A 15,321-nucleotide genomic window follows, 5' to 3' on the forward strand; every position below is an offset into this window, starting at 1 on the left:
CCAGGGCTGATTTCTGAGCATAGAGCCAGGAGTAACCCCTGAGCGCCGCCGGGTGTGACCCAAAAACAAAAAAAAATGATTTCATAATCCTGCCTAAAAAAGGTGAGGGGCAAAACCAGTTAAGATATATATATATATATAGATTGAGCTTTTAAAAACCTGTGCTTTTTTGTTTTGTTTTGTTTTAGTTTTGGGGTCATTCCTGGTGATGCTCAGGGTCAGCACTTAGAAATTACCGTTGGCAGGGTTTAGGGGACCAAATAGGGTGCTGAGGATCAAATCTGGGTCTGCTACATGCAGGGCAAGTGCCTTATCTGCTCTCTTGTCTCTCTAGCCCTTTTACTCATGTCTTGATTTCTGATGCCTCAGAAACCGGCAGCTCAGGCTGGGACACTTTTCTGAACCTCCCTTAACCTCTCTATACCCAAGTGTCCTCATCTACAAAATAGAAGTGTTGGCAACAAAGCACAGGCTAGTTCCACTGATGAGAATGTGAATGTGTAGCATAAGGCCCAGTGTATGTACATGTTCTGTTGCCATTGTCTCCGCTTTTATTATGGCTAGGTAGTGACACAGTATTTCCTGGATGAAGTCTGCTTCCTGCTAAGAATAAAAGTTGTGTAGGAAGGTCTTAACCTCAAATGCTAATTATCTTAAAGTCTGTTGACTGAAAGTTCTAGCTGTATAAATTGATCATTTTCTAAGAAATAGCACTTTGTGATCTGAACTTGAGTGATTTTGGATCCATTTCATCCACTGCAGTGAGTAACTTAACATTTGTTCCAATTAACCTCCAAGACCGTAACTATTCCTGCTTCCATGACAACGCAGTATCCTGTAGCTCATCAGACGGCTGTTAAGATTAGACCCAAACCCCCCCTAGTATTGCGATAACTCTGTGTGGTGGCTATTTGGCCAGAACTCTTTTATCAATGATGAATGCATCTGTGCCTTTTCTTTCTACTTTTTGATCCAATGTCCTTTATTGATAGTTACTGCTACTTTATTATCACCTTGCTTCTTGTCTTTTTCACTAAATTCATAAGAATTTGAATGTTTGTAATCAACAAATAATATTGCACTGGAAGTTACTTTCCCTCAGACAGTGTGGAAGATGTCCTTTGAGGTAGGATTCAGCAACCCTTGATGGCCTTTATTGAGATCCATGTTGTGATTATTTTGTACTTATTACTGTAAGAATAACAAAAATTATTTGAAGGTATAAAGGTACTATGACCAGCAGACCACATTAGGAAAACCTGCATATAGTTGTAGCACATTCTCTATGAGAATTTTATATTTGTTCTACAAGATTTTCATAGATTTAAAAAAATAATAAAATGTAGGGGTTGGAGCAATAGTACAGTGTCTTCCTCATGACCAACCTGGGTTTGATCCCTGGTATCCTATATGGTCTCTTGAGCACTGCCAGGTGTAATTTCTGAGCAAAGAGCCAGGAGTAATCCTTAAGCATGGCTGGGCATGGCCCAAAACCATTTCCCCAAACATAATAGAATGTCTCTAGTTCTAGGAAGATATTTCTAGATTACTGCTTTATAAATTTAGAAACATTTTCATTAGCAACAACCTGTTTCCCCCTTGTAAACATACAAATTGTAAACATTGCAAATTATTTTGCTGTTCCCTTTATTATTGAATATTTAGATTGTTTGCAAGATCTTCTCAAGTATTTTATTTGGAAACATTTTAGACATTAAAATAAGTCATAAGAATAATGCATTTCACATGTCTAGCACCTAGTCTCCCATTACTTTGCCATGTTTACTTTTTATTTCTCCCCTCCTCGTCATCTCTTGACTCCTTTCCTTCCTCTTTTACATAAGCCTTTTTAGGGAAACATTTGACACTTGAGATGCAGACATCGTAATTCTTTACTCTTAGAAACTTAAGTGTGTGTATATATATGGATATATACATATATATGTATATATATATCCAAAGCACAAGAGTATTTCAATAACCATGATTTAGTCATTACAGTTGAAGAATTTAGCATTGCTGGCTTAATACCATTGAATATTCAAATTTCCCTTAATAGTTGATGGCTTCTATATTGGACAGTTCAGTTCTGGGACATACTCAGACACTGCCACTGGCCATGAAAGCTGCTAAAGTAGGTGCAAGCAGAGCCCAGGAGGGGCTCCCTACTCAGTAATGGATAGAGAGTGGGAGTGGATGAAAATAAACTAGAAGTCTGCAGACAGTGAAATGTCATCCTCCACCCTGACCATCAGAGTAAATAGAGGGTCCTCTACAAAGATAACTTAATGAAGTCATAAAGGAAAATTAGCTAAGCTGCTGTAGGATAGGACCCCACCAAAATACTGTGTCATCAGACATTGGGGTGCTTACTTTGTCTTTAGACTGAGTCACTCTTAAGCATGACTAAATAAATTTCAACAGACATCATAGGGAAGCCCACTGGGAGAGAGAAACTGAGAAACAAATGACCCCAGAGGAAAATAATTAAATCCTCTTCCTCTCATTTTCATGAGCATCTCAGAGCACCTTGCATTTTTCATCTCAGAGCACCTTGCATTTTCCAAAGAAGGTCATGGTAGTACTTTTTCCATCTGTACCCTTGTTAGCCTGCCATGAAGAAAGGCGTAATCTGATGTCCTTTCCTCAGAGCTTGGTCAAGCTTTGACTGCTGAGATGAACTCAGTATGGCCAGAAAGAGGCTAGCTGTGTGAATTCTGAGTCTTAAGTCATGAAAGGCTACATAATTTCTGCCTTGTTTATGAAAACCATCCCATTAGTTTTCTGTGTCCCTTTCTTCACTGTCCCAAGTGATCATCTGAGGGATATGAGGGAAAATTTAATTGGTGAATTTGATTAAGATGAAGTATAGAGAAAAATACAGGATGATAGGGCCAGCAATAAGGCATTTGCCTTGCATGTGGTCAACACAGGACGGACCCCGGTTTGAATCCTGGCATCCCATATGGTCCCCCAAGCCTGCCAAGAATGGTTTCTGAGCACAGAGCCAGGAGTAACCTGAGTGCCGTCGAGTGTGACCCAAAAACCAAAAAAAAAAAAGAAAGAGAAAAAGAAAAATACAGGATGAAGATAGGAAAATAAGATTAAGAAACCAAATACGTGGTGGGAGGGGGTGGAGGAAGAAATTCATATAAAAATGAAAAAATAATGGGCCATATAAGCTCTAAAAATAAAACCACTTCAAGAGGACATTCAGTTAAAACCCAAAGAACCTTTTTTAAAGTAAATTTACTGAAAGAGATTATATATTGTCAGAATCCTTGGATTTAAGCTAACTTTTTAATACACAGGATAAAATACTTTTCAATTTATATGATGAAAACCATGGAAAGGTTAAAAAATCAGGCATTTCATATTTATTTTTAGCTTCACTAATTAACTAAAAGAGATTTCCCCCCTCCCCATTTAAGCTGATGTATAATTAAGAAATCTGAGTACAAAGAATTTGTCTCTAAAGCTAAATTAGGAGGCAAACCGGGAGAATCTTCAGGTACTCTTTAAAAAGAAAAATACAAACTTCTGTAAAGCCTGATCTATCTATTCTTCTAATAAGTCATAGAGAAACTACCACAGGTTAGCCACTGTAATCAGTTTCTTTCCATTCTAGTTTACAATCCAAGAAAGGTAGACTAAGTGCTTCCTGAATTTATTTTAGAACATGCCTAATTAGTTGACTTTTCTTGTTAGTGCAGAATGTAAGCACCAATGTAAGCAGGATTTTATTTTTAAAGACATGAAGTGTATGATGGGAACCCGGAACATAACTTAATCCTTTTATAATGATATCCAACCCCCAAATGAGCATAGGCAACTGCTCTGAACCAGAATCGATTAGCCAGTAGCAGACTCACAGCTCCTGCTTGCCAGGGCCTCAGGTTATTGGACTTTTTCATAGTTGACATCATTGGTGATGGCTATTTAATGAGCCTTCATTTCTGAATTTTTAGGACTTGTGAATATTAAAAACCTTTTTCCCTTTCCTTTTCATTTTCCCCTTTTGTAGTCAAAACACCATGATTTACCAAGTTGTCCACAGTGCACTTGTTTCAGGCCTTAAATAGTCCAACACCAATCCCACCACCAGTGTGACCTTCACTTCACCAGTGTCCAGTTTTCCATCCACCACCCCAGCCTGCCCCCTTGCAGGCACAAGTATCTTTACTTTATATTGTTTGGTACAACACAGAGGCACATGGAATTATCACTTAGATCAATAAGAGACAATAAGAGATAATTGTTATATCTCACAGTGGGATTATCCAGTGACTGAGGATCTGCTGTGCTGTTGACACTACTGTGTTATTGTTTAGCCTTATTGAGTGTGGTGGTCTTCTATGCAACTTTCCCATCAGATTTGTTGTGATCCTACTGGGATGACATTCTAAAATTTGGAGGTGTCCATGGTCCAGTGTTGCAAGTCAGCCCCTGAAGAGGTTGACTGATGGAGGGATGGAGGATGAGGTCTTTCCCCTCCAGCTCAGAGCACGCGTCTGCCACCCCGTCCAGCCTACGGTTCTGAGGTGAAACGGTGGGTAAACAGCTCGCAGACAGTCAGGCTTGTGGAAATATTAGCTTTATTCGGTGGACAAGACTGAAGTCCAAAGTCTCAGCCTCAGTTCCAGCCAAAAAGCCCCCCCGCCTTCCACAGACCCTTGTTTTTATCCCCCAGAATCAGGTACCACCCAATGGTGGAAGCAGAATCAGGTACCACCCTAGGGTGGGGGCAGAATGCCAGGTCACACCCTAGGGTAGGGCACAATCACCGATCAGGGTAGGGTTAGCAACATAATAATCCCATAAAATGTTTACATACACAACAGTCCAGAAATTATAGAGCTGGAATGATTTAGTGACTTGGCAGTTTGATGAGATTCAGTTGTGGTGCTGGGTCATTTCTATGTTGGAGGGTGTAGGATGTGGCTGTGGGCTGCTGTGTCTTCAAGGAGAAAGGGGAATCTGCCCACCTTTATTCTGAGTAGGTCTCAGAGCTGTCTATCTGAAGTGGTCTACTTGGGAAGATTCAGCAGCATTATGCTCTTTTGAGGGAGATTATTTGGGGGAACTGGGACATATTTTTCTTGGCAAGATGATGGTTGTGGGCAGGGACTGTTAAAATACTTTTTAATCCTCTTAACCTTCTGAAGCTGACAAGTTTTCATCTCTCTTTTTCTTTCTCTTTCTCTACTTTCTTTTGAGGCCATACTCAGGGGTGCTCAGGGTTTACTCCTAGCTCTGCCCTCAGTAATTACTCCAGGCAGTGCTGGGAGAGACCATATGGGATGCCAGGGATCAAACCTGGGTCAGCTGCATGCACGGCAAGTGCCCTACCTTATGCACTATCATTGGAGTTGGAATGTAATGACCTTCCCTGTTTTCCTGATGCTTGTGGATTCAAACTCAGTCTAATTTAGGCACCTGATCTCGAAGTGACTGTCAGTCTTTCCTCTCAATTTTGAAGCCTCCACAACTCAAAAGAGTGATCCTTTTCTCTCTGATACCTTTGATGTTCCTTCCATGGCGAAACCTGACCTGGACTGAATGGTGCTCATGCCCATTATTTTGCTTGGCTTAAATGTTCCCAGATTTCACCATAGTGCTATGCTTCCTATACCCACCATTTAAGACTATGTGAGCAGTGGCACTGCAGTAGGTCATTTTGCCTTGCACATGGCTGACCTAGGATGGACTGCAGTTCGATCCCCTGGCATCCCATATGGTCTCCCAAGCCAGGAGTGATTTCTGAGCGCATAGCCAGGAATAACCCCTGAGTGTCATCAGGTATGGCCCCTTCCCCCCCCAAAAAAAGACTGTGGGCAGTCTTCAATAGTATGAGTATGTGTATGTATGTATGTATGTATGTATGTATGTATGTATGTATGTATTTATATATTCCTTGTACCTTCCTGAGATCTGAATACTTTTAAATGTGAAAGCCATCTGGCCTCCGCTATGTTTTGTGAGCCAACTTGAACTGAACTCCTGCCACCCAGTACCCAGTATACTGTTTCTCACTTATCCCCTCATCCACGATCCTCTGTTTTATGCTTCTAATTTACTGCTCCTAGGATGCTGAGGGCACGGACATTAAAGCATAAAATCATCATTGCCAAACATACTCAGGAAATTTATTTAAATTCCATGTTCATACTAATACTCCCACATCCAATGCAACAATCCAGAGTTCTCCCTTTTCTTTCTCAATTCCCTAACTCCCAGCTGCAGGGAGAATGCCAACATTAATTTTATAAAACTAAATGTATTATAGTTTAGGTCCTTCCTTCCTTCCTTCCTTCCTTCCTTCCTTCCTTCCTTCCTTCCTTCCTTCCTTCCTTCCTTCCTTCCTTCCTTCCTTCCTTCCTTCCTTCCTTCCTTCCTTCCTTCCTTCCTTCCTTCCTTCCTCCTCCCCCCCTCCCTCCCTCCCTCCTTTCTTCCTTTTCTCTAATAGTCTTGGCATACGCAGTTATCTTTTATATTTTTATTTATTTAAATAATACCTTTTTTTTGGTTTTGGGGTTACACCCAGCAGCAATCAGGAGTTACTGCTGGCTTTGCACCCAGAAATCACTCCTGGCAGGCTCAAGGGACCATATGGGATGCCAGATTTGAACCACCTTCTGTCCTGGTTCAGCTGTATATAAGGCAAACACCCTACCACTGTGATATCCCTCCAGCTCCTTAAATAATATATTTAAGCACCATGATTACAAACATGTTTGTAGTTGGGTTTCAGTTAAATCTTTTATATTTTAAGGGGGGGCAGAGAGATAGCAGGGAAGTAAGGCATTTGCCTTTCATGCAGAAAGGTCATTGGTTCGAATCCCGGCATCCCATATGGTCTCCTGAGCCTGCCAGTAGTGATTTCTGAGCGTGGAGCCAGGAGTAAGCCCTGAGCGCTGCCGGGTATGACCCCAAAACAAACAAAAACAAAAACAAAATCTTTTATATTTTTTTAAAACTGCCCTTTCTGTGTAACCAGTAGGCAGAGTAATTTTCTTCTGGTTTGTGAAAAATGACAAAGTCTGTTGTCACTTAAAGAGATCCGTCATTTTGTAATGACAGTCACCAGGATTAGTTTGAAATATCCATATTTTTAGTGCACTTAAAATCATTAGTTTGTAGAAAGTATGTTCCTGTAGAACAAGCAGTTCTGAAGCAAAGCAAGCAGTGATTTTTGCTTGTTTGCTTTTGTGGCAGAAGTTCTTATTACTGAGCCACATCTAATATCCAATCAAAATCATTTCAAATGGCATATGAGTGCATCGCTTACATGTGGGAAAATTGCTCCTTTGTCCTTATTGGAGTTTTTCCCTTAGGAGAAAAGTGAATGAATCATCAATCAGTTAAAGGTTTACTAAGGTTTTCAGTATTATGAAGGAAGTATGGATGGAAACTCATATTTTATGGTATCTTATTTGAACATGGAGAAAAGGGAGGGCTAGGGGACATAGTGGGTAGGTAGAAAAATTCTGCTGGTGACTTTCTAAAGCAGAGACCTCTGTTTCAGTCTTATTTCATAGGAAGAGGAAAGGAATAAACTTGGTTGGCAATGTTAGAGAACTGATTTATTTCTGAATCTTTTGTTTGTTGCCTTTATCAGATTTGGGTAAATTCAGAGGGCGTGGAGAACATGCCAACTCCATGAGGCCCCCTTTCTCTCAGCCTGACCCTCAGGTTGCACACTTACTCCAACCTCTAGAGATCATTGGCTTGTGATTTGATGGAGTTGGACGGACCCCATAAGAATCCCAGAGACTGGGGCCGGAGAGATAGCATGGAGGTAAGGCGTTTGCCTTTCATGCAGGAGGTCATCAGTTCGAATCCCGGCGTCCCAATGGTCCCCCATGCCTGCCAGGAGCAGCAATTTCTGAGCATGGAGCCAGGAATAACCCGTGAGCACTGCCGGGTGTGACCCAAAAACCACACACACACACACACACACACACACACACACACACACCCACCCCAAAACCACACACACACACAAACCACACACACACACACAAAAACCACACACACACACACATCCCAGAGAATAAGAGAACTTGGGCTGTTTGGACTCTGCTCAGTATCGCTTGGCGCCTGTTATTGTCCCAATTTTTTAGACTAAGGTAGCTGAGACTCAGGTTAAGAAGCTTCCCAAAAGTTTTTCAACCCTTAAATGGGGGAGTTGGCAGTAAAGTACAACCTTCTCTGACTCTCATTTTTCCCCAGCTATTGTCAGATTACCAATGAGGCTGGGGTCATGGACAGAACTGGGCTCTCCTGGCCATCAGGGAAAGGTATGCCTGGTTCTTGTTGGCTCTACTCACCCATGCAGCCCACACAAGTCTGCTTGATCCTCAGTTTTGGAGTCACCATCATGTCTTACCTCTTGGATGTGCCTGAGGAGATCTCTCAAGTCACTCAGCTTCTGAGCACCCTGGCTGGTTTTCTTTGGATTCTTTCATGTTCCCTGACACAGAGCCACCATCAGTCCCTGCTTTTTTGAGTGGCAGAGCTCTGCTTGCCATGGGAGAAATGAGCCTGAGGAAATCTGAGGAAACAACACACATCATTCAGTGACTATGTGAGTCAGTTAGTCCCTTCTGGAAACCTCTATGACCAGGAGAGTGGATTTTCACATTCTTTTGCACTTGTACTTGACTGTCTTCCCACAGTGCTCATTGGAAACGAATTCCAATGTTATCCCTGATCACTTTTATGCCCCTACTGGTAACAACACTGGGAACTCACATATGTTAAAGGCAGGGAGAAATGCTTCAGAATTGCCTCTTGGTTCTTTTTCTATGCTAATTAGATGATTTTCTTATACTTTCTGTTTCTGATAATAAAAATTTAGCTAATGACTGCAGGATTTTTTTCATTTTTTCTCCGCATCCAGTCATGGTCCCCAAAGAAAGCACTTTATTCTGTTTGTTAGTTTATAAAATTATGAAATGCTTTTTATCTCTTAATAGGAAGGGACAATGCCTGTGAAAAGACCTCATACATGTTTCTGCGGAAGGAGCTTCCTGTACGTCTAGCAAATACAATGAGAGAAGTTAATCTTTTGCCTGATAATTTGCTTAATCGGCCTTCAGTTGGATTGGTCAAAAGCTGGTAAGTCCATCAGGTGGCATCAGATGGGTCTGTCTGCTAACTTCTGAAGAGTTGGCCTTCAGTTCACTTTCCAGAGACTTCCCTGGGCTGCTTGTGTGAAGGCAAGTCATTCCGGGGAACTGGGTTTGCAGACTAATTGCTTTTGTTTTTTAGTGATTACTTAAAATGGCCTTTATGAAAATCCTTCTCTACTATACTAGGCACTTTTTTGACTTTTTTTATTATAAATGTGATTCTAATGGGAAAATATTGGGAAATACAGGAAACCATAAAAGAAGTGATGAGTGACCCCTGTGAGCCAGTTTGTGATTCTAAGGCTGGATAAAGTAAGTCTCAGTCCCACACCCCTTTGTTTTCCCTTTTTTTGGGGGGGGTCACATCCGGCAGTGCTCAGGGGTTACTCCTGGCTCTATGCTCAAAAATCGCTCCTGGCAGGCTCGGGGGTCCACATGGGATGCTGGGGTTTAAACCACTGTCCTGCATGCAAGGCAACACCCTACCTACATGCTATCTCTCCAGCCCCTTTGTTTTTCTTTTAAAGAAGTTTCTTGAAGGCAGGACTTTATTTTAAAACATCTCTTTCCAGGAGAGCGCAGGTAGGAAAATCAGCAATCCTTGCTTAGTTTCCCTTGTGATTGTAAAGTTTGCATTATCTGATATTAGTATGGCCACTCCAGCTTTTTTATGGGTGTTGTTTGCTTGGATAATTTTTCTCCAGCCTTTTATTTTGAGTCTATGTTTGTTCTGACTATTCAGGTGCGTTTCTTGTAGGCAGCAGAAGGTTGGATTGAGTTTTTTGATCCATTTAGCCACTCTGTGTCTCTTGACTGGTGCATTTAGTCCATTGACGTTGAGAGAAAGAATTGTCCTGGGATTTAATGCCATCTTTATATCAAAATTTGGTGTGTCTTTTGGTTAGTCTTGTCTTAAATTAGGTCTTGTGATTGTATGAAAAATATTTGAAGGTGAGGAGTGAGTTAGGCCGCATCCACTGGTGCTCAGGGATTCCTGGCTCTGCACTCAGATCATACCGAGCTGACTCGGGGGATCATATGGGGTGCTGGGGACCAAACCTGAGTTGGCTGTGTGCAAGTCTAGTGCCCCAACTGCTGTACTATTTCTGGACTTAGAAAGCATGAAAATTCTTAATAGCGGAGCTGAAAGTTCTTTCAGTTATAGTCTGATACTCTACCAGTGGTCGGCAACCCTTTTTTTTCAACTGAGCCAAATCTTGCCAAAACCATGATTGAAATTTATTTAGAGAGCCACACAGGGCGCGCACTGACAGAGGCTAGGAGCAGAATCCTGACTCCTGGAGCAGCCACCTGGCACACAGAAGAGCCAAATTAAAAGTGTAAAGAGCCGCATGTGGCTCGCCAGCTGCAGGTTGCCGACCACTGTTCTAGGCATATGCTGTTTGTTTTTCATCAAGCAGCTGATTTGTTTCTAAATTGCCCAACTAGATAAGCAGGTGAGACTGGTGAGTAGGAGGGTGGACGAGTAGGTGGGGATGTCTAGGAAAGGATTTGATCATGAAATTGAGAAACACTGGCTTATCAGATGGATGGCAGTGCAAAGAAAGCTGGAATCAAGGAGAAAAAAGTGCTGTTGAGTCAGCATTTAGGGGGTGCTATGGGAGCACAGAGAAGGGGTGATGTTTGTCTGATACTTGCCAACTCAATGAATCAAGAGAGACAGGGACATGATGCAGACAAGGTGGGGGCTGTTGACCCAGTTGCATTGAGGTTAGTGGATTACAGGCTGCTAAAAGCAAGGGACAGTCTGTATAATTCCCTGGATTGTTGCTTAAATGGATTCTCAGGGCTGAGACTGAATGAGACCAGAGGCACAGTGTGTGCCTGGCCTACAGGACAACTCAGAGGGGTGACCGTGACTTGGATGTCATAGTCACCTGCGTTCTGCCCAAAATTTATAACTTCTTTCATTAGGAGCAGCAAGTTCTTTATTAGTTTTGCATGAGACCATCCTTCGAGATTTTCCAAAGGAAAGTATATTAGCACTTTCTGGGGCTACTGTCGTGGGGAATCCAGGCCATGGCTGTAGGGACAAGTCAGATATTTACTATTGCTGATGCTTCAGTAAATTATAGACACTAACAATTACCTTTTACTTACCCTACTCATGTTAACATTTGGCAGCATTTTTTTCTCATTCTGATTCTCTCTGTATATATGTACACTAAAGAATGCCCTTGTATATATATGTAAATATACAAATATGTTGTATACACAAATATATGTATACACAAATATAAATGATAGGCACACATATGTAGGGAACCCCTTAGAGATGTTGTAGGTTAAATCAGCCATAAGCTTTTTCTACTCAATACCATTTTCATGGGGCCGGAGAGATAGTATGGAGGTAAGGTGTTTGCCTTGCATGCAGAAGGATGGTGGTTTGAATCCCAGCATCCCCTATAGTCCCCCGAACCTGTCAGGAGCAATTTCTGAGCAGAGAGCCAGGAGGAACCCTTGAGTGCTGCTGGGTGTGTCCCCAAAACAAACAAATAGAAAAACCATTTTCATTCAGAAATTTTTCTGTGACCCTAGGTACAAGGTGTATAAAATAGGTATACAGGTCAGATATTTACTGGTGATACATTATAAAGAAATTAATTTTGATGCAATTTTAAATATTTTTCACAATCCCCAAATTCAGTTACATGACCCCATATGGGGTACAACCAACAGATTAAGAAACCATAATGAAACAAATATAATGAAAGATACTGGCACATATAAAAATTATGCTATACACAACAACCTGGTCTATTAGTGTGTAGTTTCATTATGTCTATAAAGGACAGTGTCCTGTCCATACCTTAATACATGTGACATGGAGACACAAAGCTAGCATGTGCTGTTGTAAAATTTACACCAGCAGTCTTGTTTGAAAATCACATTATTGGGGCCAGAGTGATAGTTCTATGGGTAGTACACTTGCCTTGGATGTGACTGACCTGGATTCAATTCTTGATATCCTATATAGTGTCCTGAGCATGGCCAAGAGTGACCCCTGAGCATCTCTGAGTATGGCTCAAAAACAAAAATAAAAGAAAGCCACATTATTTGTGAAGCACAATAAAATGGAGTATACTTATAAAATCCAGTTTTTCCTGAACTTATTTCTATAGACATGTTCTTTATCTCAAATATTTTTTCCATTTTTATTTTGTTTTTGGGCCATGCCTGTTGACACTCAGGGGTTACTCTGGCTATGCGCTCAGAAATCGCTCCTGGCTTGGGGGGACCATATGGGACCCCAGGGAATCGAACCCCAATCCATCCTAGGCTAGCACTTAGAAGGCAGATGCTTTACCTCTAGCGCTACTGCTCTGGCCCCTATCTCAAATATTTTTATATTATATATCTCTTGTAACAGTTCTAGAAAACCAGAGTGATTAAAAGTTAGGAAATATTAACAGTAATGCAGTGCTATTTTATACTCTGTAGACTTTATTCTACATGCATGTAGGTTTTCCTAGTGGTTCTCTTAAAACATAAAGCAGTTCTCTCTCCTCCTATAGGGCTTCAGTTTAGGAGCATGCATTGTGCATAGATGTTATTTCTTTATCTCGTGTGTGTGTATGTGTGTGTGTGCATGCACAGAGCCAGGGATTGAACCCAGGGCATCACATGTATAAGTCAAGTACTTACTGTTGAGTCATATTCCTGGCCCTTCCTTTTCCCTTAAAGTGAATCTCACAGTTCATGGTCTATGAGCCTTTCGTGGACCACGAACCATGCATGCTCTCTGTTCTCTTTACTTGTAATAGGAAGAACTACACAATCTTTTAACTTTTCTTTGTTGAAAGAATGCAGTGTCACCTGGAAGGATGGGAGGCTCATATCAAATCCTGTTGACACATGGCAGGGTGGAGGGCAACACCCATAGTGGCCAACTGTGGCCTCTGGGTGGTTTAACCTGACAGTTTTAACTGTAGCTAACCCTTAGCCTTACATGCCCTTATAGACCTTTAAAAAACATATTTGAAATGAACACTTGAGTGTTATACATTGTCACAAAGTTCAAGTGAGGCTGATTAATTGGGCATCATTCTTATTTATTTATATACTTAGTCATTTTTAGTTATTAGATCTCCTGGTTCTCTGTCTCAAGCCTCTGGAGAGGATTAGTGGTAATTAATTGTTAGACATAATTAGGATGAAAGATTATTCTTCCAGGACATGTCAAGACTAAAAGCTGAGATCGAACAATTCAAAGTAATTGGGCTCTGAATCCCCGCTGGCCCCAGCAGGTTCTGTCCGGATGTATCTGTGGAAGTACTGTAGCTCCCTGAGGCCTATTTTCCAGTGCTCTTCCACTCTTTATGTGTAGTACATTATTTCCTATACTGACCCTGATTGGTATATGTAGCTATTCTTAATCCAGAAATGTCCAAGTGTCCAAGGGTATCTCTTTTCCTCCATTATGTTAGAGAAATTTAACTCTGAGAAGAAACCTTCTTAATTTCTAGTTTCTAAATTCTTAATTCTGAAAGTTCAGTATCACATGTGTGTTTCTAACTGTTTATATGCCAACCTTAATCATTCAGTTGGTTTGTATAACTAGAAGAGCGGACACCCAAAAGAATGACCTCTTGGTGAAAGTTTGACTCATTCATGAAATTATCAAGGCCTTTATTTATTTTTGTTTGTTGTTGAGCTACACCCATTGATGCTCAGGGGTTATTCCTAGTTATGCACTCAGAAATCGCTCCTGGCTTGGGGAACCGTATGGGAGGCTGGGATCGAACCTCAGTCTGTCCTAGGTTAGCGTGGGCAGACACCGTACTGTTAGCGCCACTGCTCCAGCCCCAAAGCCTTTATTTTTTAAGCGAGTATATTACAGCTTAGTTTTTCAGGCTATATTTCCTCCTGGTGGCAAAACTGTTGAATGCCTCTGAGTTTCACATCCACACAGTACATTGTGCAAAAGCAGAGCAAGTTGATGTCTCTCCCTGAATTGGGGTGGTCTACCCTTGTTTGAGCCAATTCCTTTTTTCAGGGGAATGCAACTCAGCTTAGGCTAGTGGAATAATTAGTGGCAAAAGAGGTAAGGTGACCCAGAGAAAAATTAGGTTGCCCAAGAGTTTTGTATGGCATTACTTCAGTATCATGGTGCCCCTGTGAATACCTGAGTATTTGAGGTACTCTTAGGAGAAAAGGTGGAATGCATGTTTGGTTAGTATCTAATATAGAAACTTTCCTTTTTTTAGGTATACACAGAGTTTTCTCGAACTTTTAGAATATGAGAACAAAAGTCCTGAAGATCCAAAAGTCCTAAATAAGTAAGTATGATGTCAGTATGCCGTCAGACTTAGCTGGAAGCAAAATGACCTAGGTAGAAACCTGGGAAGGGCTCAGTGACAAAAGTACCTGCCTTGCAAGCATGAAGTTGTGAGGTCTATTCCAGCCCCACTTAAATGTATGAAGTATGATCCTGGTAGCTCTGCTGCTGGGAAACCAACCTATAACCCCTACCCCATGACTGCAACAAATTGTGTCATGTCTGGGGCATAGCAACGCACAATGTGTGTGTGTGTGTGTGTGTGTGTGTGTGTGTGTGTGTGTGTGTCCCTTGATCATGGTAACTATAATAAAGGAAGGAGAATTTTTAAAAAGTTATTTTGGTAAATGGAACTCATCATTAAGAATCAAGAAGTAGGGCCCAGAGAGATAGCACAGCAGCGTTTGCCTTGCAAGCAGCTGATCCAGAACCTAAGGTGGTTGGCTCGAATCCCGGTGTCCCATATGGTCCCCCGTGCCTGCCAAGAGCTATTTCTGAGCAGACAGCCAGGAGTAACCCCTGAGCACTGCCAGGTGTGACCCAAAAACCAAAAAAAAAAAAAAAAAAAAAGAATCAAGAAGTAAAATTAGCATGTAAGGTTTTTATGTTTCTTAATGAATAGCAACAGAGAATTTCTTTTAAAATTGTTGAGATAAGAATTTAATCCAGCATAAAGCAATTAATGATACTTCAAATTATGCTTCATGATTCTTTTTTTTTGTTTGTTTGTTTTTTGGGTCATATTCAGCTATGCTTAGGACTTACACCTGGTTCTGCACTGAGGAATTACTCCTGGTGGTGCTTGGGGACAATATAGGATATCAGGAATTGAACTCGGGTCAGCTGTGTACAAGGCAAGCGCCCTACCCATTGTACTTTCACTCTAGT

The 15,321-nt window shown here is 41.3% G+C and overlaps 1 protein-coding gene across 1 annotated transcript in view; it reads left to right on the forward strand.

Annotated features, from left to right (window-relative positions):
• Positions 1–15,321, forward strand: part of PDK3 (pyruvate dehydrogenase kinase 3) — a 67,011-nt gene that overhangs the window by 16,047 nt on the left and 35,643 nt on the right. Inside the window, exons 2-3 of the mRNA XM_049766776.1 lie at positions 8,979–9,120; positions 14,363–14,434. Of these exons, the coding sequence (XP_049622733.1) occupies positions 8,979–9,120; positions 14,363–14,434 (214 nt within the window). The remainder of the gene's footprint in view (positions 1–8,978; positions 9,121–14,362; positions 14,435–15,321) is intronic.

This window comes from Suncus etruscus, chromosome X (assembly GCF_024139225.1).
Source record: "Suncus etruscus isolate mSunEtr1 chromosome X, mSunEtr1.pri.cur, whole genome shotgun sequence".
NCBI classification, from domain to species: domain Eukaryota; kingdom Metazoa; phylum Chordata; class Mammalia; order Eulipotyphla; family Soricidae; genus Suncus; species Suncus etruscus.